The sequence below is a fragment of the Lissotriton helveticus genome, chromosome 5_1 (genome assembly GCF_964261635.1).
Source record: "Lissotriton helveticus chromosome 5_1, aLisHel1.1, whole genome shotgun sequence".
In the NCBI taxonomy this organism is placed as follows: Eukaryota; Metazoa; Chordata; class Amphibia; order Caudata; family Salamandridae; genus Lissotriton; species Lissotriton helveticus.
In genome coordinates, this window is record NC_136065.1 from 2,053,873,716 (window position 1) to 2,053,899,774 (window position 26,059).

Below are 26,059 nucleotides of genomic sequence, written 5' to 3' on the forward strand. Positions count from 1 at the left end.
GGAAACGATTTGTAATTTATTGTAATAACAATCAAATCAATCCACTTGATGCTTCGATTCAAAACCTCCTTTGTTATTTGTTACACCTACAAAGGGGTAATTTAGCATATACATCAATAAGACTGCATCCGGTTGCACTAGCAGCTTACCTACAAAACAAAAACAACAATTGATGGACGGAATGCCAAGCCATGTCTTCCCTGGACCGGAATCAAGCATTCTAGGACCGGTTTCAGGCTATCAGCCTTCATCAGCCAGGATAGCTTGATTCCAGTGGCATGGACAGCACGGGACTCGCATCTGAGCATACCCGTCCCACTCGCGGTGACAAATGCAAAAACAACAATTGATGGACGGAATGGTGCACAATGGCAAAACATTCACCCCCAGTCACAGATCTGGGTTTAATCCATCGTTATTTTGCTCACCACCCCAGTTCAGACATGGCCATATGCAAATCAGTCTTGATCCTGTGCCTCATGGGAACAGTCCAGCCCGAACTGCCAAGCCATGTCTTTCCTGGACCGGAATCAAAGGATGGATTTAGGCCCAGATCTCTGTACTGAGGTGAATGTATGACATTGTTCTGCATTCTGTCCATGCTCAGACGTGAGTCCCGTGCTCTCCATGCCACTGGAATCAAGCTATCCAGGCTGGTGAGGGCTGATGCTTGTTTCCAGTCCAGGGAGGACCTGGCTTGGCAGTTCGGGCTGGACTGTTCCCATGGGGCACAGGGTCAAGACTGATTTGCATATGGCTGGGTTCAGACTGGAATGGCATGGTGAGCAAACAAACGATGGATTTACTCCCAGAACTCTGTACTGGGGTGAATGTATGACATTGTTCTGCATTCTGTCCATCACCTGTTGTTTTTACCTACAAAACAGACAACACTTGTCCTTGTTTCGTGTACCCGCTATCAAAGCCTTTATGGAAGGACTCAAAAGAATCATTCCTCCTAGACATCCACCTTCTCCTGTGTGGAATCTTAATATAGTCCTTACAAGACTTATGGGCCCGCCATTTGAGTCTTTGCACAAATGCGACTACAGTTTCTAACTTGAAAGGTAGCCTTCCTTATAGCTATCAGTTGGTGAGCGCCAGGCACTAACCATACACGAGCCATTTTTACAAATTAACCACAATAAAGTGGTTCTTCGGACTAACCCAACATTTCTACCCAGTCGTTTCTGCTTTTCATCTCAACCAGTCTGTTGAGTAACTGTGTTTTTTCCTCAACCAGACTCGGTAGCAAAACGTGCTCTTCACACATTAGATGTAAAAAGAGTGCTACTTTATTACATTGAAAGAACCAAATCTTTTAGCACAACTAAACAACTTTGTTGCTTTTTCCCCACCACATAAAGGCAATCCCATTTCAAAAACAGGTATTGCACAGTAGATAGTTAAGTGCATCCAAATATGCTACCTTAAAGCTGAATGCACCTTAACAATTCTCCCTGGAGTGCACTCTACACACAAACTAGTGGCTTCTATGGCATTCTTAGGTGACATACCCTTAGATGACATCTGCAAGGCTGCAACATGGTCTACACCACACACATACACGAAGCACTATTGTGTAGATGTTTGCAAAACAACAAGCTAGTGTGGGCCAGGCAGTTTTAAGAACACGATTTCAAACCATTGCAACAAATACAGGTTAGCCACCGCTGGGAAGATAACTTCTGTATAGTCTATGTTAACGCATATGATCTACAGCTCATACGCCTCGAACAGAACATGCCACTTACCCAGTATGCATCTGTTCTTGGCATATAAAGCTGTAGATTCATATGCAGCCACCCACCTCCCTGTGTACCTCTATCTGTTGCAGTAATATCTTACTTAGATGCATTTTACATGGACATCTCTTTACTACTCTTCCTAACTCCATCACCCATTAAGGAAAAAAAATATAAGGATGGAGTCGATGCCCATGCGCACTATCACTAAAAGAAGGAGTCACCTACCTTGTGACTACAAAGACTTCTTTGAAGAAAAACAAAGTGCAAACATCCGGGCCCAAAAGCAGATGGCGATCTATGCGAACGCATATCAAACAGCTTTATATGCCAAGAACAGATGCATACTGGGTAAGTGTGTGTATCTATATGTATATATGTGTGTATATATATATGTATATATGTATATATGTATATATATATATATATATATATATATATATATATGAGAAAACTTTGTATTTGGTGTCCTATACAAAAAATTATTTCGAAATGGTGTCATCTGGGAGATCTCTAATCATTGATCTCAATTTCTAATCACTCTCACACTCTCCGTCCTCCATAATCATTCATACCAATCTCATTAAAATCTTAGATTCCCCCAAATATTGGCACAAAATACCTATATTATATATAAAAAATACGTTTTCAAAAGCATATTCAATTAAAGAAATTCACTTGGTCAGAAAAATCACAGTAAGTTGATTGCAATACATCCAATATATAAAAACATAATCTTTCTCCTTTCCTGTTAAAAACACAAGAAAGTTATAACAATCTATTGCACGAGAGTATATGCAGACAATATCCTCTGTCTTTAGGTGCCACAATCTAATACAACCAGAAGTCTAACCTATACACCTTGTTGCCTACCACATTTTATGCATCTAAGGTGATAGATGAGCAATTACATTTGTGCTGTACTATATGCGTTGACCCGTTTCGAAGGTATTGCTGTTAATCTCGAATACCCAAATTTCACACCGCCTTTGCTTGTTTAGAAGGTTGACCCATGACCGATTGCCAAATATTGTGTTCCCAGAGAAGGGATCCATGGTATGACACTTCCGGTTTAGTTTTTAGTGGACATCCACTATGGATAATGCTGCCTCTGCCTGCCCTGTAGAATCCTTAATGAAAGGAAATATGTTGATAAAGATGATTTTATGCTTTTTAGCTTGTGGGCGTCAAAAGACCGGCTGGGTGTCATCAGCATACATAAAAACTCAGCCCCAACTAGAAAGTGATACTTAATCATGTACTGCAACTACAGGTCTTCAATCCCAGACAAGACCACCAAATCAGTGCTCCTACAATGTCTGATCCCTTATTTCATAAAAGTTAAATAGACCATTATTCTAATCAGACCTCTACTTCCTCGAAAAGACACGTTTCTCCAGTGCTTTCACTTAAAAGGGGTGAAGTGAAATTGGAAGAACATTGTTTTAATTCTCAACACTAAAGGAGTTTCTTTAAAAAAGACTTTACCACAGTCCATTTCCAAAGCATTCATGCTTGGAAAACTCTTGTGGTCCAATTAAATCTAGTGATCTGCTCATCCGAAAAGAATAACTGCAGTAGGACAGGCGTCGCAGATAATCTATTGTTCGAGATAGGTAGCAGAACAACTCATTCAGAAGCCTGTCTAAACTCCGTACCTGTGAAAAGATCAGTCTTCATGAACCTCTCACTAGGATGAGCTATATTTTCAACTTTGACATGTGATCGTAGCTTGGGTATTGAAGAAGAAAATGCAGATTGTCTGGCAGAAGGAGACGCTAGATCAGCTATGCCACTAACCTATTCTTTAGAGCGTTTGGTGCCTTAGCTCATCCTTTTTAAAAAATGAAGATATTTTGAGATCTTAAAATTGCCTTTGTACGGAGCTATCATCGCCAAATTATCTTTTTTGCTCTGAAGCATAGCCATTCTCCATATCCTTTCTAGCTAAGGAGTTGGACTTCATTTTTGATACTTGTGGAGAGAACTTACCCTTGTTGTTGGGTCTTGCTCCATTTGTTTCCTTTTTTATAGGAGTAACATACAATTTAGAGCAGGGGTCTCTAATGAGTAGCATTGTTGCGCCTGGTAGCTCACCATTACCCTCGCAGTAGCTCTTAGAGGTGAAACCAAGCCCAGTAGCTCATTTTAGAAAAGCAGGCTACTCATCTCAAGACCCTTGGAGTGAATGTCGTTCAAACCAGTGGCAGGGCCTCATCACAACAAGCACACACACTGCCTATGGGTCTGCCATCTGCCTCCACTCTCAGTCTAGCTAAGTCACAACAAGACTGGCTATTTTACAGGATCGATCAGTCGCACCATGTGTGTGAACAATGGGCCTTGAAAGAAGAGTGCCAGAACAACTACCCCTTGAGCACATCATACTACTTGGCTACCAAAATCTAGGAGTCTTGAAAAAGCCCCTGGCTTGCGAGGAAGTTATATGGTGAAACACACTGTCGACTGAGGTTTTTTTTTAGGTATTCCAGAATTACAAGGCGCACAACCAGAGTGTCCGTAAAGTTAAAGCTTAAAACAAAGGTATACAATAATTGGTACAGGCAATGGGGCGAACGGTAAAACCTCACAACCGTTCGAAGATGGACCAAGCTTGGTACATACTAGAGCAAGAAAAAACCACAATGCCCCTGCACTTGTACAAAAGTATATATAAGGTGTGTGGTAACGACACTGTCAATTAGCTCAATATGAGGGAAAATGGTTTAGAACAACATCCAACTCCTTCAAGTAGATCAATTGTCAGTAAACGTTTTTCAGACAAAATAGGGAAGGAAAATCAGGATGTAATCCGTTGTTGATGCAAAAGAGTTTTCGTTTATTGTTCCTTTAAGTAGGCCAACACGTGTTTCATCGCAGGGAAACAGACTGCGAATCTTCAGGGCTGGATTAAAACATAGAGAGTGCATTTGCGATCATGTTTACGTTTGCGAGTGTATTCAGATGTGACTTGGTAGTGTCACCAAAAGTGACAGGAAGACATGCCAACTTGTGAATAAAGGTGACTTGGTGTTCACAAGTGTGGAGACATTTTACTTTTTGTGAGTAGTGAGAAAAACATTTTTTTGTGCGAATCTGTGACTTTCTTGGTATTGTTATTATTAGTGACGCGTTGTAGACGGTAGAACATTTTGTGGCCGTTGAAAAATAAGGTGCTATAAGTGAAAAGGTTGTGTCACAACGTGAGGTGTTCAGCAAGGAAAGAGTACGACATCCCGAGTGACTGTTGAGGTGAGTTTATAGACATTTCATCAGAATCCATATGCTTACTGTACTATGGCGCTTAAATGGTGGAAAAGTTACATATTCTCAGGTACGCTTTTCTTTTTAGTACATCATAAATCTCATCTAATACGTGTGGGAACGCTAGGTAGTTATTTAGTTTGAAAATGGCTCTAGGTTCTTGGAAATAAGCTATGTGCTGAATGCGATTTCATGCTGTATTATGTTTGTCCATTATTTGAGCGGTAATGTTACAGCCTGTCTACTATCCAGACGAGTGTCGTCTGAAATTGGAATCAGCAAAAGACTGAAGAAATCACAATAGAAAAAAGTTAAAAAGCAAGATATTCTTTTAGAGTAGTCTCTATTTGCGGCGTTCAGTCAGGAGTTAAACACCTAAGAAGTCGAAAAAGATCGAAAAATTGCAAAATTGCAACGCATGCTCGAGTGGAAGTATTAGTTAAGTGGGAAAAGAATAGAGGAGCACTCACCCTAATAGGTGAGGTGCAAGGGCCACCTCGGATACGTGTATTCGAAAGATCCTGTAAGCCGGAGTTTCACTGGTTGAGTGAAGTCGCACTCCGAGACCGGATAAGTCTGTTGGAAGTACAGTCAAGGTTATCTACGTTACCAACGATTTACCCGGATGTTATTACATGGTTCGGTCTATATACATTGTGATAGAAAGGGGTTTCAACCTACGCGCGCACAAAAACGCGCGCAAAAAAAGAACAAGAGAGTGGAGGGGGTGGGGGGAAAAAGAGAAATGGACCTACCTCTTAAATAAAGCACAGAGTATAAACCGGGAGGAGAGGATTGACAGGTGACTTCAAATACGTGACACTGTCAACCAACAGGAAAGGCGGGTACACCTACATGTGTCCGTCACAGGAGGGATAAAAAAAGAGCAAAAACGTATTATTCCTGCTAAACCATCGTCTTTGGTAGTATGGGCACAACAATTTTGGTTCGCGGACGTCAGGGAGAGGTTGCTTACCTTGTCGTAGCAGTTCTCCCTCTTGAGTTTCCCGGCGCCGTTTTCCGAAGACGGTCACATGACAGGAAACCCGGCACGAAGATATACCGGCCGGCGGTTTCCTGTTGGGATAACTACTAGACCGTCAACCCTATGTGCTTGCATTCTCTAGTGGTGGCTGTAGTGAAGAAATACTACCCGACCACAGTGATGCCTATGGGGTTAGGCGTACCCGTATCTGTGTAGCGGGTATTATCATAGTTTTAAGAGTATTAATTCTCTGAAATTGTGTGAGCCTTATGCCTAAAATTTCATAATGCTAGAGAGATGGGAAATCTTTGAATTGGCAATTGATTCTCTGGCAATTGTTAAACCGAGACGGTTAATTAATTTGGGAGCATGCGTGCAGAAAAAATACTAGATTGTGGTGTCAGAAAATTATCCCACAATCATTCATTATTGTTCCATTAGTTACTCTATATAAGAAATCATCCGTATCTGTTTAAGGAGGGAGGAAACTTGTTATTCAGGTATTTCACATACAGTAGAATACTGTATGCCTCAGGAGGTTAATATTCAGGTTATGAGCACAATATTTAGTTTATCTCTTCTGTGTGTGTATCCGTTGTTAGTTTAGGGAGAGGGGGAAGTCCTACCCCTCGATGGGGTTTGGTTTGATATAGTGGCTCCTATTAGTAACTGTGGTATAACTTGTACCTGTTGTATCACAAATCACAAGATAAACATTTCACATTTCTTTTATCAAAATACAATAATAGTCATAAATTACTTTTTTTGTTACTTTTTTTGCTTTTTTTGACACGTTACTCGTGGAGTCCTTATGCCGACACATTTCCAACAATATCTAATTATTCACATTTCTTTGTATAAGCGAAAGCATGTTTTCAAAGAAAAAGAAAAAGGAGTAAAAAGTATGTGAGAAATTAGAAGAAAAAAATATAAGAGAAATTAGAAGAAAATAGTACCAACTTGAAGAAATTATTTTTCACGAGAAAATAGTTGTTAGTTTTACATGAGGAGAAATTAACGAACAAGCCGCTGAGTCACAGGGTTAAGTAAATAGTATGTATATACTGCATATACAATCACGGCAGGCTGAGATTTCATAATCTATTTTGTTTCAAGGATTATTATTGTTGTTTAGTTCAGGTGATGTGAATGGTTGTGGCTACGGCATCTCCTTTTTAGATCCATTGGGATTGTTAGTTTCCTAGGAAAAATTGCATCTCTGGATCGTAATTTAGTCCGTGTTCAATGCTTCGTAGACGCATTATCCATGTGGCTTCTTTGCGTCTTAGTGTCAGTTCTCTGTTGCCTCCTCTTATGTGTGCAGGCACAGTTTCAATTCCATAGAAGGAGACTGAGAAATCTTCTGTATCAGCCTGACACGTGGCCACATGCAGAGCCACCGGATATCTGGGGTCCTGTTTTTGAATGGCCCTCATGTGTTCTGCTATTCTCTCTTTTAGTGCCCTTATGGTGCTTCCTACGTACAATTTTCCACATCGGCATTCAATGATGTATACCACGTATTTGGTGACACAATTGATATTGACTCTTATTTCGTAGCTCTCTTTGTCTGGTCCATAGAACTGTTTAGTTTTATGTTTGGCCCATTTGCACATTGTACACAGGCCGCATTTAAAGAACCCATTGCTGCGTTGGGTTAGCCAGGTGGGTCTCAGGTCGCTCTGTGGGACGGTTGGACTCAGTCTGTTTCTAAGTGTTCTCCCTTTTCGAAAGGTGATTTGTGGGGTTGTTGGTATTATGGCTTTCAAGGTTGAATCCTCTTTAAGCAGACCCCAATGTTTTTTCATGCTCTGTCTAAGTGAATGATGCATTGCGTTAAATTCGGTGATCAATCTCACTGTAGAGTCTTTCGCTAATGGTTGAGTTTTTGGTTTTAGCGTATCTGGTCTCTTGATTTTGTGGAGTTTTGTCTTGGCCTGAGTGAGGATGCTTTTGGGGTATCCTCTTTTTTCAAATCTGCCTTCCATATCTTGTATGGTTGTCTCAAGATTCTTATTGTCACTGCAGTTTCTCTTGGCACGAAGGTATTCTCCAAAGGGATTTGATTTGATTTGGTGGTGTGGATGAAAACTATCTGCTCTTAGAATAGCGTTACAAGCCGTAGGTTTTCTGTATAATTTTCTGTGCAGTTTGTTTTCCTCTACGTAGAACTCAAGGTCCAAGAACTCTATGTTTGTTTTACTTGATTTCATTGTGAACTTGATTTCCCAGTTGTTGCGATTGAGATGTTCAAAAAAGTCGTTCAGAAGTTCATCTGTTCCTGTCCATAGTAGAATACAGTCGTCTATGTAGCGACCCCAAAACAAGATTGAATCCGTGTATATTGTGCCTTTCGGGCCCCAAATCTGGTCATCCTCAAAGGCACCCATGAACAGATTAGCAAAGGATGGGGAAAATTTTGAACCCATGGCCACTCCGCGTTTCTGCTGGTACCATTTCTTGTGAAAGATGAAAAAGTTGTTATTTAGGATGAGATTCATCATGGAGATCAGCATTTCTGTGTGCGCCCAAAGAGACGCCGGTCGTTTGGATAGAATATGGGTGATTGCTTTCATCCCCAAAGTTGGATTGATGCTGGTATAGAGTGCGACTACATCCATGGTGACCAATATAGTGTTGGGTTGCCATTCTAGGTCGCTCAGTACACTAAGTATGTGTTTTGAGTCCTGTATAAAGGAGGGCAGGTTCTTCACCAGTGGGTTAAGAAACATGTCCACGTACTCAGCAAGTCTCTCCGTGGGACCTCCAATACCCGAGACAATCGGCCTTCCAGGAGGAAAAGGTAGATCCTTGTGGATTTTGGGTAGAGTGTAGAGCCACGGGTATGTGGGTTTGAGTACTTTGAGGTACAGGTACTCGTCGTCATTCAAGAGACCCTTCTCTTTACAAGTTCTTAGATAGTCATTGATGGTGATAGTCAGAGTGCCCATGGGGTTGTTCGTGATGGGTTCGTAACAGGACCGGTCTGCTAGCTGAGTTAGTATTTCGTTGTTATAGTCGTCTGCGTTCATGACCACAATATTGCCTCCCTTGTCAGCTTCCCGTATGATGATGGTGGGAGTTTTTGTAAGTGTGGTGAGGGCAAGACGCTCTCCTTTGGTCAAATTATCTTTGAAAGTGAAAGTTTCCTTGTCTTTTTTTGTGTTGATTTTGTTTAGATCTTCTAGAACAAGTTTATGAAAGGTGTCGATGCTATTGCCACCCGGTAAGGTCGGTGTCCAGGTGGATTTGTTTTTTAAACCACTTACTACATCCAAGTTAGTCTCAATGTTCATTTCCTCGAGAAGTTGTCCCATTTCCATGGGACTATCTTCCCGTTCAGTAATGGATAATAGAAGATGAATTGCTTGAACATCTTTTATTGAAAGCTCGTCATTAGCCAACACATCTGGAATGTTTCTTGCATTTTTTTCAGTGGTTGTTTTGCCTGAGAAATGTTTTTTGAGTTTCAGGTTCCGAACAAATTTGAACAGATCTATTTTGATTTGACAGATATCGCCTGTCGAGTATGGGTTGAAGTTTAGGCCTTTGGAAAGAAGGTTGGTCATGTCTGTGGTTAGGGGAAATGAGGAGAGGTTTATTACTTGTACCTCCTTATCTTCGTTGCTTACTTCCTTGTCGTTCCTGATCTTAGTTTTTTTCGGTAATCTTCGTTGGCCACCCCTGCTGCCTCTGTGGGTCTTGGATTTTGTGGTCTCCTTTGTGGCAGTGCCCTGAATCCTTTCCGGATCCGCTCCATTTCTACTAAAAAAGGAGTACTGTTTGTGTCTAAGTTGTCTCCTGCCTCTGAGCCAGGTTCGCTGGTGCCTGCGCTGTTCAGGGAAGTGTTGCTGGACGAGACTGAGCTGGGGGCAGATCTGTTGTCACTCGATCTTGTGGTATTCGTAGATCTAATCATCGCATCGTATTTGCGATCATAGGTGAAAATTCTACCATTGCGGTAGTCCTCATCATCCCTCTTTATTTGTCTGGCTTTCCTTTCTTTTATTTCATCTTGATGTTTGGCTAGAAATTCATCTAGGATCGTATAGTTCTTTATAGTAGCTTCTGGTAAGTTCAGGTCTTTTATTTCTTTTTCCAGGGTTGCTATCTCTTCTAGTAGTTTGACTGATTTACGATCCGCGCTCTCTATTAGGATTTCCATGAGAACAAATGAATTATTGGTTACAGAGTCTTCCCATTTCTTTAGAAGATCAGCATCTAAATTATCGTAGGTTGGAAAAATCTGGGAGCGTAAGCCTCTGGGTATCTGTTTAAGTCGCATATATTGTTTGAGTGTGGAAGCATTGAACACGGACTAAATTACGATCCAGAGATGCAATTTTTCCTAGGAAACTAACAATCCCAATGGATCTAAAAAGGAGATGCCGTAGCCACAACCATTCACATCACCTGAACTAAACAACAATAATAATCCTTGAAACAAAATAGATTATGAAATCTCAGCCTGCCGTGATTGTATATGCAGTATATACATACTATTTACTTAACCCTGTGACTCAGCGGCTTGTTCGTTAATTTCTCCTCATGTAAAACTAACAACTATTTTCTCGTGAAAAATAATTTCTTCAAGTTGGTACTATTTTCTTCTAATTTCTCTTATATTTTTTTCTTCTAATTTCTCACATACTTTTTACTCCTTTTTCTTTTTCTTTGAAAACATGCTTTCGCTTATACAAAGAAATGTGAATAATTAGATATTGTTGGAAATGTGTCGGCATAAGGACTCCACGAGTAACGTGTCAAAAAAAGCAAAAAAAGTAACAAAAAAAGTAATTTATGACTATTATTGTATTTTGATAAAAGAAATGTGAAATGTTTATCTTGTGATTTGTGATACAACAGGTACAAGTTATACCACAGTTACTAATAGGAGCCACTATATCAAACCAAACCCCATCGAGGGGTAGGACTTCCCACTCTCCCTAAACTAACAACGGATACACACACAGAAGAGATAAACTAAATATTGTGCTCATAACCTGAATATTAACCTCCTGAGGCATACAGTATTCTACTGTATGTGAAATACCTGAATAACAAGTTTCCTCCCTCCTTAAACAGATACGGATGATTTCTTATATAGAGTAACTAATGGAACAATAATGAATGATTGTGGGATAATTTTCTGACACCACAATCTAGTATTTTTTCTGCACGCATGCTCCCAAATTAATTAACCGTCTCGGTTTAACAATTGCCAGAGAATCAATTGCCAATTCAAAGATTTCCCATCTCTCTAGCATTATGAAATTTTAGGCATAAGGCTCACACAATTTCAGAGAATTAATACTCTTAAAACTATGATAATACCCGCTACACAGATACGGGTACGCCTAACCCCATAGGCATCACTGTGGTCGGGTAGTATTTCTTCACTACAGCCACCACTAGAGAATGCAAGCACATAGGGTTGACGGTCTAGTAGTTAAACCAACAGGAAACCGCCGGCCGGTATATCTTCGTGCCGGGTTTCCTGTCATGTGACCGTCTTCGGAAAACGGCGCCGGGAAACTCAAGAGGGAGAACTGCTACGACAAGGTAAGCAACCTCTCCCTGACGTCCGCGAACCAAAATTGTTGTGCCCATACTACCAAAGACGATGGTTTAGCAGGAATAATACGTTTTTGCTCTTTTTTTATCCCTCCTGTGACGGACACATGTAGGTGTACCCGCCTTTCCTGTTGGTTGACAGTGTCACGTATTTGAAGTCACCTGTCAATCCTCTCCTCCCGGTTTATACTCTGTGCTTTATTTAAGAGGTAGGTCCATTTCTCTTTTTCCCCCCACCCCCTCCACTCTCTTGTTCTTTTTTTGCGCGCGTTTTTGTGCGCGCGTAGGTTGAAACCCCTTTCTATCACAATGTATATAGACCGAACCATGTAATAACATCCGGGTAAATCGTTGGTAACGTAGATAACCTTGACTGTACTTCCAACAGACTTATCCGGTCTCGGAGTGCGACTTCACTCAACCAGTGAAACTCCGGCTTACAGGATCTTTCGAATACACGTATCCGAGGTGGCCCTTGCACCTCACCTATTAGGGTGAGTGCTCCTCTATTCTTTTCCCACTTAACTAATACTTCCACTCGAGCATGCGTTGCAATTTTGCAATTTTTCGATCTTTTTCGACTTCTTAGGTGTTTAACTCCTGACTGAACGCCGCAAATAGAGACTACTCTAAAAGAATATCTTGCTTTTTAACTTTTTTCTATTGTGATTTCTTCAGTCTTTTGCTGATTCCAATTTCAGACGACACTCGTCTGGATAGTAGACAGGCTGTAACATTACCGCTCAAATAATGGACAAACATAATACAGCATGAAATCGCATTCAGCACATAGCTTATTTCCAAGAACCTAGAGCCATTTTCAAACTAAATAACTACCTAGCGTTCCCACACGTATTAGATGAGATTTATGATGTACTAAAAAGAAAAGCGTACCTGAGAATATGTAACTTTTCCACCATTTAAGCGTCATAGTACAGTAAGCATATGGATTCTGATGAAATGTCTATAAACTCACCTCAACAGTCACTCGGGATGTCGTACTCTTTCCTTGCTGAACACCTCACGTTGTGACACAACCTTTTCACTTATAGCACCTTATTTTTCAACGGCCACAAAATGTTCTACCGTCTACAACGCGTCACTAATAATAACAATACCAAGAAAGTCACAGATTCGCACAAAAAAATGTTTTTCTCACTACTCACAAAAAGTAAAATGTCTCCACACTTGTGAACACCAAGTCACCTTTATTCACAAGTTGGCATGTCTTCCTGTCACTTTTGGTGACACTACCAAGTCACATCTGAATACACTCGCAAACGTAAACATGATCGCAAATGCACTCTCTATGTTTTAATCCAGCCCTGAAGATTCGCAGTCTGTTTCCCTGCGATGAAACACGTGTTGGCCTACTTAAAGGAACAATAAACGAAAACTCTTTTGCATCAACAACGGATTACATCCTGATTTTCCTTCCCTATTTTGTCTGAAAAACGTTTACTGACAATTGATCTACTTGAAGGAGTTGGATGTTGTTCTAAACCATTTTCCCTCATATTGAGCTAATTGACAGTGTCGTTACCACACACCTTATATATACTTTTGTACAAGTGCAGGGGCATTGTGGTTTTTTATATGGTGAAACACGTTGGCTGGCTTTTTAAGAACAATGCAAAAATCTGAATATGCAACGAAGAATAAAATCATATACATGATCAAGTATTCTGCTTATTAATATCTTTTATTTTATTCAAGCTGTTTATAACATTTATTTTAATGATACTGGATGTAAGCATTCCTCATTCTCCATTATGGTGTCCACCCTTGGCATGGTGGTTGCCCTGGTATAATAGTGAGCCTCATTAACATATAACAGGCATTGTTGGTGTTATAGTGAACATCCATTGCCTATGATTGTTATAACTGGGCAATTGAAGCAGAATCTGTCCATGCAAGGTAATTGTACACATGAGTACTCATTGAAAATGATAAGCTTATGTTTGGAGACTGTGTGTTTCCTAAATATGAAAACTAACAATAAGATTTTGATTTATCGACCGTTGAGATTCTGTGTCCAACACGGAAAGTAATATGTGATATAAAAATGTGTATTTTTAGAAACTGATATGTTGATGAGGACACAAAGTTGCAATTCCAAAGCACATGATAGTTGCATGATAATTTTGGGAGACCTATTGCTGTGGTTATGTTCTTTGTGCCAGAGGGTCTGTGATGCTTTGGCTATTATTTCATAGGCATTTAATATTGAGAAGCTTTTCCCTGGCATATCTGCTGGCAGCCTTGCTGATATACGTGGGTGGCCACTACTGATAATCCTGCTTAGGGTGCACATAGTATACTATTAGCATATTTGGTCACTATTTTACAGTGCCCTAGTAGCTCGGGAGGTCTTTGAGCAGAAGTAGCTTTCCCTACAGGAAAGGATGGAGACCCCTGATTGTTGCAGAACTGGGGCAAGCCAAATCAACTTAAAGGTTTTAAATTAATTTTTCCTAGCAATTCTGGCCTTTTGGATGAACTGCGCGAGGCATGTTGTGAGAGCTGCGAAGTTCAGCTGCCTCCAATTCCTGTTCTTGTGCAAGTGATCATTGGTTGTGTAACTGAATCGACATGTAGCTGTTAATTAATAAAAATGGGCATGTAAAGGTCAGCCCAGAAAAAAGGAACAGGGTCTATTTTAGACAGCAAATCACTAGGGGCCCGATGTAGGTAACCAAATACCGGTCGGTAACATTTTGATATGTAGGGGGCCTAAAATTTACAGAATCGTTAAATTTACCGATTTGTTAAATTAACCGATTCGTTAAATTTACCGAATCGGTAAATCTAGATGTAGGTGGCACTGAAAGCAGTGCCACGGGCCCTTAAGTACTCGTTATTTACCATAAAATACTATTTGGTGGTAAATAACTAATTCCTGTATACATGCACATCATGTACACCTGTTCCATGTGACACACATACATGCCCTTAGGGCATGTATGTATGCCACATGGCACCCAAGCCAGAATCAGGGGTGCAACAGGGTGTCAAAGTGACACCCTGTCCCCCTTGACAATTCGGAAATTTTACCGAATCGGTATTTACCGATTCGGTAATTACCGAATCTTAACGATTCGGTAATTTTTACCGAATATTTACCTACATAGCATTTACCGATTTGTAAATCCCAAATCGGTAAAATTCGGTATTTACGAATCGGTAAATACCATTTACCTACATGAGGCCCTAGATGTAGAGGTTTAGCGCTGAGCTGTTTTAATCTGAAAACTGCAATGTCATCCTTATGATTCCGTGCAGAAAATCTAGGTGATTCGAACAACAAATTGAGGTCACCTTATAAAATAACATTCTCTTTATAGAGGCCTACTTGATCTCCTAAGAAACATTTGATTACTTCACTGTTGATGATGGATAGACAGTCCAGTTGAAAACAGGTCTCTATTAAGCATAACATTTGAAGATAATAAAAAAATCAATCACATCTGTGTTCTGTTTTTCATCGCAGACCTTATATGGTGATTGTCTAATGTTTTTAAGGAAAGGAACACACAAATCTACTTGAAAAGAGAATAGACAAAGCACTTCTATTTAATGAACAGCTAGCTGAAAAATTTTATTTTGAAAAATAGGTCGAGTAATGAATGAGGTGAATACCTGGGTCTCACCTGGGGAGGATGGATGGGAGTCATGAGTGGTCCATCTGGTAGAGAGGCTGGTAATTGGCATCATTCTATGACCGATGGGCACAGAGGTGATTGCTTTTGACAGTTTTGAGTGTGCCCTGGCTCTCCAAGACAACGCGGCAACAGGGCCTATAAATCTGTCAATCAACAAGCACATGCCCTCTGAAGAGAAACCCTAGACCACAACCACATTGGGTTACTTGACTAGGTTGTCACATGGTTAATGTGTTGAGTTTAGTAGCTAGGACGTTTGATTCAGAGATTGATCCTGATGCTTTTTCAGAACCTGGACAAGGAACACTACCTTTCTCTCTAAAATGCACAGGAACTGACCGGTATTTATGTTTGGAATGTCATTTATATAATGCTTGATGGTTGTGCACAGAGAGACGTAGAACGTAAGGAAAAAACATGTTGGTTGGAATTTCAAGACCAGAATGCTGACTAAGCATTTAATCATTCAGAGCACTGCTGATTTACATAATGCAGTTCTGTCACGTGCTCACAGTGTAGGCTGTGATATTTTCGTGGCTAATTGTGTAGAAATACCTACTCCGTCTCTTGACATCTGCAGCTGCACTCACGTTCTTTAATTTTTTTCCACTCTAGGTGGCTGCCAGAACAGACTGCGTCATGTGCTATGGGCCATTGGTGCCTGACGGCTACGCTGTGTGCTACAACCCCCGCCCAGAACATGTCAACTTTTCTGTCTCTGCCTTCAACTGTTGCGATGAGACCAATGCAGCAAAGCTGGCACGGGGCTTGGAGAAAGCACTCGATGACATGAAGAACCTTCTGCCACCCCCAAATGGTCCTAGTACACCCACTCCTTAAGCAAGGATTACCTATCTGGGTGTCTCATCTTACAGCACTGACTGGGCTCGGTCTCCGTTAATCGAACCTTTATGGTCCTCTCTAGGATGTTGGACCTGAAATCCAAGCACTTCCTTTGGCCCAGACACAAGACGCTATCAAAAGCCTTCTAACCTGCATTGGGTCTCTCTCTTACGAGCTGATATAGAGACTGACTACTATTGTTCCACTCTCAAAGACACCTGGAGGAGTCCGTGCTACAGATATCAGAGGCAGAAGTGAGATCTCTCAAACTGAGGTAGTGGACTGGAGAGATGTAAAAATGTCCTTGCCTGTTTCTTGGTAAGCTTTGTGTCCTTGGCGAGAACCTGGACAGCCTGTTTTCACATTAAAAAGAGGTGGGGATGGTACACGTAATTGCTCCTCTTGCGGCATCAAAACTTCTTGTGCACAGCAGGCTGGATTGTCCTCCTCCATCCCCAGCTACTCACTCTAGTCCATGCCATGCGGACAGGGATATGTCTAGCCTAACACTCAAAACTTACTGATCCACATCAGAGGGACACCTCCTGTCCCTTATTATGGTCTTGTCTATCACAGACGCTTGTCCTCTTTTCTTATGCCGTAAAGCTTTATTTCCCTTGTTGTACTCCTCTGTCACACAAAGGTATAGCTCTCTTTCTCTCACAATTGGCATGTCATTGCTACATCTCACCTACTGTGTCCTCCATCTCACAATTTATGGAAGCTGTTGACATCTTAATGTTGCCAACAATGCTTGGTTTTTAACCTTTTCAACCCCTGTCATAACCGACTAATCATAGCAGAGGTTCAACGCTAAGCACTTAACTCGACAATTCCCTTCCTTCCCACTGGGACAGGTGATTTCTGTATATCCCTGTACATTTCAGAGTTCGCTCCACCACTGTTTTGGGGGTCAACAATATTGTACTTTCTTATCCTTTCCAAGATGCCTTCTGGGAAATTTTAGGAAGATTGGTATGGTTGTAAGGGGAGGAAGCAGAGAACTGAACACATATGAACCCTGAACTGCATGTATGGGAGACCAGGAGTTCACTCTACACTCCTGGGACCGTGCCAGAGGAGTTCCTAAAACAGGAACTAAATGGTGGATGACTTCGGTCACCCCCATGAAGTAATGGATGTCTTTCCATTTCATTGGTGCAACAAGGTATGACTCATTGAAACTCAACATTAACCAATTGGGGGTACAAAAGAAGGATAATGTGAGCAACCGGGATAAATGTGGAGAGTGACTGTGTCTTGACTTTGATACCAAATGATAAGAGAAAATCTTCAGTAATTGACCACCTGGTTAGTAGACAAGGGTGAAGGACTTTTCATAACCGCTGTGCCAATCCTGTTGAATCATATTGCATTTAGGGCAGGATTGAACCGTTTTGCTTTCTGCTGGCAAAAGTCAAAGGATTTGGTTTGCTTGGAGGTAGACCAGTTTCGATCCAACTGGAGGATTGAGGTGACATGGTAGAGCATACACATGATGTTGGCTTAGTACAGAAAGTAGTCGCGTGTCGCTGTTCCATGAAAAGGAGAATTGGAGAATTGTGCTTATGTTGGGAACCAACTCCAGTTTTAGCTGTAATGCCTTTGTGATCTTCGATGGCTAATAGTGCTGGCGGGGTGTGAAGAGGGGAGCTAAAATAGGTAAAAAGGATCTGCTGAAGTATTGGGATAGCTGCACATTTTCTAAAGCATTGACTGCACTGTGAGTTTTGTGTGAAGAAGAAATACATGAATTAAAAGAACAAGATGGTAACATCATTGGTTTGGTATTCTGTTTTTTCCTCCTTCCTGAAATCTTTGCAGGCCTGAACTTGCATGTGTGGAACTGGTGACCAGTGTAGGGGTTTGAGTGCGTTCTAGTGTGAAAGAGCTCAGATGGAAAATAAAGAAAGTGGCTGATTTGAGACAAATGTTTCCTGCATGACTTGGTCAATCACTTCACGCCCTACTTAATTTTTCTGAATATTATGTACTTATTCTCCATTGAACTCCATCATCCTACTATTCTGGAGGTGCTCCAGCTATTTACAGTATGGTTAAGAATTCGGTGCCCCTTGTCATCAGAGTGAAGCTACCTACTCTCTCCTACTCCCAGGATGTTTGGTGGCTAATAGTAGTGACTGTCTGGCCTTGTCCAGGGTGAACATGCAGGCCGTCACATACACGAGCTACGGGTCCTCTCCTGAAAACTTGTTCTACCTGTTGGGTGGGGCTCTAAGGGGTACTTTTCAGACCTCTAGTGTCCTCTTCAGTGTCTGCGACCACACAAGTGGCTCTGCAAAGGTCGCCATGGTATTTTGTATGAGAACCTCTCGACTGACACATTTATCTGGATATGTGGCTAAACACAGGGATTCTGGAACCAGGATGACTGCGGGCAGAAAAGGTTAGTTAACATAAAGAAGATCAGTTCACAATTGAATACAAAACAAAGCATTTCCTGCAAGTGATCACTTCCGTCCTGTCTTGCCTTACTAAAACTCAGGAAAAAGGCAGAGGAAAAATCAGATACAGACCTATAACGCAAGGAAGCATCTCTGGCAAGAATGATGTGCTGAAAATAACAAAATGTTCTATGGCAATTGTGGCTGTGGATACAAATGGTCTGCATACTACTGCCATTGAGTGTTGGGTTCCGAGTTGTTCAACTATTTTTTCTTCAAAAGTCTAAGGTGACTTCTCCTCTCGATACTACTGCGTATGAGCATCAACTCCTTTGTTAGATTGTTTTCTCTCCACCGTTTGGTTTGAAAGTGTGTGCGTCTCCTTTGTGTTCAACTCCGTTCGATACAATTCTTCGGTATCATTCTGTCTTTGACGGTATAGTGAATCTCGATCGCGCTTTTCCAACAGTTGAAGCTTGATACTCGTTGTCAGCTCGGAAATTCATCCATCGCCCCTCTGGGCACCTCCCTTCTCAGGCCTACCTTTCTGTGTGCAGTGTTAGTGTGGAAGATGTGTTTCTGATGGAAGGAACCCCTTTTCAGTTCTGCCCACCATGTCATGCCAAATATCCACACACTGACCTCCATTAGGTATGTAACCTTTGCCTTTCACCAGATCTCCGTAAGGCAGATGGCGATGCCTGGAAGACTATTAGATCCAAAAAGACACTTGGCGATCGAAGGACGCGTCAACTGAAAATTTCTTGCTGTAGTGAGTATAACGCCCCTGACCTCTGCAGAAAGGAGCTTGCCGAAGAAGAGCCAGAAAGTGAGGAGGAGGATGATGCAGCATTCACCATTGAGGAGATCTCCAGCTCTGATGTAGAGGAGAACTCAAATGCATGCTGGCTCTTGGGCAGCGCATGAGTATTGTTGCCCCAAACCCTGCTCCACCGGAAAAGTGTTCCAAAGTCTCGCCCCTTCCACTGCTAGAGGTTGCCAGACTGCCACTGCCTTCGAGCTGTGTTCGGAGCAGAAAAGAGATTTTGGATGCCCCGCCTTCAGACCCAGCACACAAACCTGCTATTAAAAACAAGCCTTTGGCTTCACCATCAACCTCTTCGGAGCACATTATTCGGTTTTTGCCAAGACTGCAGAACCAACGCGACAGCCGACTCCATCTCTTTCGGTGCCGGAAAAGAAATCAGCTAAAACTTTGATTCTGATACCGACTGAATTGAAACCCTTAAAGCCTTTGGTTTCTTTGTCTCAGGTCGAGCCAATTCTTCAGAAAATGAACATAAAACAGACAAAGATCCCTATTCAAAAGGGCACAGGGCACAGGGCAAATCATAGCCACACCGCCTCCAGGCAGTTGACATTTGAGGAGGACTTGAACACTCCTGTACCTCCTTAAAAGAAGACAAAAGACTAAGCTACAAGCCCTCCGCATCATCCTCCTCCACCGCCATCTTCACATCAAGGCACTCTAGATCATACACCTGCAGGTTCACCAACAGGGGGTTTAGGAGAACTATTGGGGAAACAAGGTCCTTGGGATGTTTATGATAATGACCCCATAACTCCCACCGACCTAGATCTTTACCCAGCTCTCCCTTGACCACCTGAAGATGCTTGTGCTTACCAACAAGTAATTGCCAGGGCTGCTACTTATCATGGAGTCCAACTTCATAGAGAATCTTTAGAACATGACGTCCTATTTGACACATTGTCATCCACCAATATGGACACGGTTTCTTCCCATGCTTCCAGGCATGTTACAGCAGGCAGATGACCTATTTAAAGAACCTGTACGTGCCCGAGTTATAATCCCACGGACTGATAAAAAATGTAAAGCGGCTCCTCTAACCATCTTTTTAAACATAGCCAGGTCCTGCCATATTCCAGTGTAGCTACCACAGCTTGTAAACAAAGCAAATATTCAAGCAAGTCGAGATACCCCACCTCCTGAGAAAGAGAACAAAAGTATTGATGCTGCTGGGAAGCGGTTTGCAGCTAAAGTAGCCAATCATTGGCCTATTGCTAGCTCCCAACCCCTACTCGCACGTTACACTAGGGCCCACTGGGATGAAATAGGAGAATTACCACAGTATCTCCAAGAGAAACACAAAAAGGGTACAACAAATTATTAGTGAAGGTCAGCCCATTAATTATAATTCAATCAGATGTGTCTTAGATGCAGCAGACACAGCCGCTAGAGGCATCAACCCCATTATATTACTCAGAAGGCATGCCGTGCTCGGGGTTTAAACCAGAAGTTCAACAGATGCCTTTTGATACAGAGCATTTATTTGGCCCTCAAGTGGACTCCACTTTAGACAAAATGAAAAAGAACACTGAAACTGCGAAGGCAAAGGGAGCACTCCAATTGCTACAACTTGGTTTTCCTTTCGCTGTCAAGGCTACAAAGGCAGATACAAGTCCTTTGCCACAGATGCCTCCACTTCCCAGCAAAATCAGGGGTAATCCACCTACGCAAAAGGTTTTTACAAAAGCTCCTTTAGAGGCAATAACAATGGAGGAAGAGGTTGGGGTGCTTCAACATGTGGTGCAGCATCCAACTCCAAACAGTGACTTCCCTATCCTTACAGTCGATCATTTAACATCTGTTGGGGGAAGACTGCAATATTTTCACCCGGTCTGGGAAACCATCACAACAGACCAATGGATACTAGCCCTTATCCGACATGGCTACTGTCGGGAGCTCATTACAGACCACCCAACATCTCACCTCGCAATCACAGACTATCACAAGGTCACTTAACTCCTCTGAAACAAGAAGTCCAAGCCCTTCTTCTCAAAGGGGATATAGAACCAGTTCCCCCTCATCAAGAAGGCATAGGAGTATATTCCCTGTACTTTCTAATACCAAAGAGGGACGGGTCACTAAGACTAATTCTAGATCGTAGACCTCTCAACTACTACATCCTATCAGAAAATGTTCACATGGTCACTCTACAAGATGTCATTCCATTTTTGCAGTAGGACAACTTTATGGCTACTTAGCACCTAAAGGACGCCTACTTCCATTTACCCACTCATCCTGCTAATCGCATATACCTGAAGTTTGTTATAGCAGGAAAACACTACCAATTCATGTATTGCTGTACTTGAACGATTGGTTAATCGAAGCCAACACCCATCTGAAGTGTCAGCAACGCATACAAATAACAAACCTGCTACACAAATTGGAGCTCACCATCAATGTCCCCAAGTCTCACTTACAACCTCTTTAACTTCAACCATACTTAAGACCAATACACGCTGACACACACAGTTGAAGTAAGACGGGGAGAACTTTTTTTCAAAATAAGGGCACTGGGAGGATTGTAGCCATTAATTTTGTGATCACGCCAATTGTATACCTAGTCAACCTAACTAGGATCTGTAATAGAGGAGTGTAACTACATACGATAAACTAGCTATGAACCAGCAAGCGGTGATGAGATTAATGCATCGATTTAGATTTAACACATAGAATGTTTTATAATACGTACTGATTGGCTCGTGTATAAATGAATGTATATATAAATGAATGCATTTTTTGTGTTGTAGAAATAATTTCCCTGATTAAGGCTTTGTTATAAGCCGAAATGCATTGGAATAATTGAAAATAAGGGGATATATATCAAGAAAAGTAAAGAAAAAATGAAAAAGTAAATAAATAAAAAGCAAAGAAAGAAAAAAAAAATTTACATAATCAAAAACAATGAACAGCATGTTGTAATATATGGATGAATAGAATAAACCCTAATATAAAGGGATTAAGGCAAGTGACCGGGGGACGGCACCCAAATTGCAGGGGTACGCAATTTACGAGTTTTCAGAGTGTATGACGGAATACACACTCCGGAGCACGCCACAGCTTTCAAACCGAAAAAGCACACAAGCTGTGCCAGTGGAACAAATCATATATACCTCCATTAGCTCCACATCGAAAAGAGTGACCTTCAAGCTACTCACCCACGCCTACAAATCCCCCCACAACATCGGACCCAAATACCTCAACGAAAGTCTCCTTCCACGTACCCAAAAGGAACCTCCTCTCCGCCGACCTCGCCCTGGTAGAGACCACATGGATCCGCAGAACCAGAGCAGTTGGAAGAGCCTTCTCCTACGTCGCAGCAAAGACTTGGAATGAGCTCCCAGTCAACAACAGACACTCCCCCACTCTGCACACCTTCAGGAAGTGCCTCAAGACCTGCCTCTTCGACTGATCGGAAGCTGCACCCCCCCCCCTCGCCAGCGCCTGAGTAGCGTGCTTTATAAACTCCTGATTGATTGGTTCATGTTACTCACCCTGTAAGCATCTGTTTGTGGCATGTAGTACTGTGGAGTCACATTCGCCATCCCTCCTCCCCAGACGCTTGTGGCCATTGCAGTTATATTTTACACAATTCTCTTAGAATGGACATCTTTATCCTGACACTTTACTTATACTTCTTTCTTTGATGCCTAATGGCAGTATCACCAAGAGGAGGAGTCACATTACCTCGTGACTCGGAAGACTTTTTCGAAGAAAAACAAGTTGCAGAACTCCGAACCCAACTCTAGATGGCAGGAGTATGCAGAGTATGTGAATCTGCAGCACTCCATGCCACGAACAGATGCTTACAGGGTAAGTAACATAATACATCTGGAACCAAGCAATAATTTAAGGACCGAAACATAATTTTATGCAGTTCTCAGATTTCAATCCGCATGTCCGTATGACACAAATCCTGGAGAATTGCATGGATATTCCAATGCTTGTTATTAGAACGCGTTTTCTTTAAAGATAGTAATTTCTTGAGGGACGTGATCTGCGACTATGCACGACTATGTAAATAATAATTCTAATATTTGAAAAATGTTCACCCTGCTCCATTTTCCCCAAACTGTTTTTTTTTTAATTTACAGTGAATGATGACCGCTAATCTCCCCAAAAGGGTGCCATTTTCGATTTGTTCTTCTTGCAAGATCCATTTACGACTCAAAGCCACTTAGTTTGACTTTCTCCATACTCCCCTATACCTCAATGACTCTTGAATGCAAACAATGTTTCAGTTTTCACTCCTTCTGTGTCTCTTCCTATAATGCCCCAGCAGATTCCCAACAAGGGGCCAGTTTTAACATAAAGTTTATTTAAACCATATAGAAACTTCAGAACATCTCCCGAAAGGATGATGATTGTGTATGGTTGAGCTTTGTCTTTCATCACTTCAGTGCTCAAAGCATAAACATTTTGTGTGTACAAACTAAGCTTGCTGATTTGTCCACATGTTAATAAACGCTGCCAAGTAAATATCTTTAAAAGTGTTATGCCAACCCTGTTTTATTTTTTATTTCAAAATTATGCTTCTGTTTAGATTATCACAAATGTCTGTTGGCTTGCTTAATGGTGTGAACTCATTTTTTTTTCTCTACATTTAAACATGGCAATGCCATAGCTTTGTTTAGAACTCCTGTTTCCTTTCGGTCGCCTCATACAGGGATTCCTGAGCTTATGAAGTAAGAAGCTGAACTGTGCTCTCTGATACTATGATTGCCGCTTTGGATGGTATTCTAGCACATGAGTTGGGTTATCCTTACTTTGCTTTGATAGTTCTATAGAGATCTGAGATTTGTACTTTTCTGATCAATACTTCTAAAAACAGATTTCTCACCTTGAAATACTCTCCAGGTGCCAAAATGGATTTGAAACAGTTTACAGAAGTGCTCCTGCACACAACTAGTTGACGCCAATGGGTCTGCTCTGGTTTGTTAGTGTTTCGGAAGTGACGAAGTAGAGTTACACTTAAGTGCCACCCCTACGTGGTGAGGTATGCTTTTCTTTCCATGCCATTCAACACAGATCCAACACTCCTCTCCCATCTTTGACGATTTTCAGACCACTTCTACAATGTTTCTACCAGTGTGCTAGGGGACTATGTCTCCACCCAAAACAACTGGTTTCAAGCCATGCTGCGACTGCACAACGCATGTTGGTCCTGGAACCCATTCTACCAAGGCTAAGGCTACTACCTCTACATTGGCATGTGGACTTCCCATCATTGACATCTGTCGAGCTGCAAAATGCACATCAGTGCACACGTTTAAGAAGCGCTATTGCCTTCACAGCCAGGTCCGGAGAAAAGGGCGTTTTGCTCGCTCGGTCCGGCAAGACTTTTTGGACTGAGTCTACCCCACAGAACCACCACAAGGGGAGGCAGGTACTGTTTTGGTATCTAGTCTAAGATGAAGAATCTACTTTTATCTGCTGTAATAGGCTTTCTGGTAGAGTAGACAGAGATTAAAAGTGCAGCTATTAAGCATAGGTTAATATTGTACAGAAATTGTATGTACAGGGAGTAGATTATTTTGTCATGGGCTAGTGTAATTTACTAGGCAATATTGTGGCGAATGCTTTTGTTTACCATTAATATGTCCGAGCCTAATTAAGTATAAAATCTTTTCATTTTCTACTCTTGTCTCTACAACATTAGCAACAGGGAGTAGTCACATCAAGCGGTGGCAGTGGGCCTGAAACGTGTCGCATTATGACACATTAGTCACTCAGTTGCTTACTATCTGGTTAGAGCTGTATGTAGGGACTAGATTTAAAAAAAGAAATTGTAGACTAAACCCCCCCCCCCAAAATGTGCCCTGTGGCTCAGTCCACATCTTCTCTTGTCCCATTGTTATCACATTACTCCTCTTATTAGTGACCTCAAGGAGATACTTCCTCAAAATCTCTATCCATCAATTCTCTTCATCATTGGATTTTCAGGTGCATCAGCCAGACATGGCACCTTATCAATATCATCCTTCCATTTACTGCATCCGCTACGGATCTCAGCCTGGTACCATAGATGAAGTATGCTATCCTTTCCTTCACTACTTTGGCCACCAGTGTCGACCTGGCACAGAATCATATAGGTATCCGGCTTCCCTTCGCTGCATCAGCCTGGAAAAGTATCTCCATCAGTTTCCTGTTACTGCATCGGCTGCTGGTGTCAGCTTGGCACAGTACCCTCTGTGCTGGGCACATGTCACAGCCTGGTGAATTGTAAAGCATCTAGAACATCCAGGCTTTTCTAAGAACTCTTCTAATTGCTGTTCAATTACCCATGATCCATCTGTGTCGTTTGCGTTGAGTCCAGCATATTACTCATTTATATATTTCAGTTTATGCCCATCTTACCCATCTTCCTGTGTTAAAGACATTTCTTTTCAGCTGTTAAAATCATAGCAATTACTCATGTTTTAGTTTTATAAGGCATGTTTTTTAATGTAATATTTGATGCTATTGTATCGTATCGTATCGTAAGGGATGCTTATAGAGCGCACTGACACCATGGGTTTCCTGGCGCTGGTTGGAAGTAGAGGAGGCAGAGAAATTAACCAGATTGGGGAAAAAGCCAAGTTTTTAAAGATTTACGAAAAAGTGTCAAAGAGTTAGAAATTTTAAGGGAGAGGGGGAAAGAGTTCCAGAGCTTGGGGGCCAGGTATGCAAATCTCCGGCCCCCGGATCTGCAGAGCTTATAAGAGGGAACAGTCAGGAAGTGAAGATGGGAAGATCTCAAATTGCGGGACGGGCAA

General features: G+C 41.7%; 1 protein-coding gene and 2 long non-coding RNA genes across 3 annotated transcripts in view; 2 read left to right on the forward strand and 1 right to left on the reverse strand.

Annotated features, from left to right (window-relative positions):
* Positions 1-17,850, forward strand: part of LOC144756274 (carnitine O-acetyltransferase-like) — a 177,215-nt gene extending 159,365 nt beyond the window's left edge. The window contains exon 14 of the mRNA XM_078645930.1: positions 15,846-17,850. Coding sequence (XP_078502056.1) covers positions 15,846-16,070 — 225 coding nt within the window. The 3' untranslated portion in view covers positions 16,071-17,850. The remainder of the gene's footprint in view (positions 1-15,845) is intronic.
* On the reverse strand, positions 4,521-5,855 carry LOC144753970 (uncharacterized). Its single transcript, XR_013594618.1, has 3 exons — positions 5,765-5,855; positions 5,480-5,585; positions 4,521-4,650 (listed from the first exon to the last, which is right to left on the reverse strand). It is a non-coding gene; the product is annotated as an uncharacterized LOC144753970 (long non-coding RNA).
* LOC144753971 (uncharacterized) lies at positions 11,687-13,021 on the forward strand. The gene is made up of 3 exons (XR_013594619.1): positions 11,687-11,777; positions 11,957-12,062; positions 12,892-13,021. It is a non-coding gene; the product is annotated as an uncharacterized LOC144753971 (long non-coding RNA).
* Positions 17,851-26,059: the final 8,209 nt, after the last annotated feature.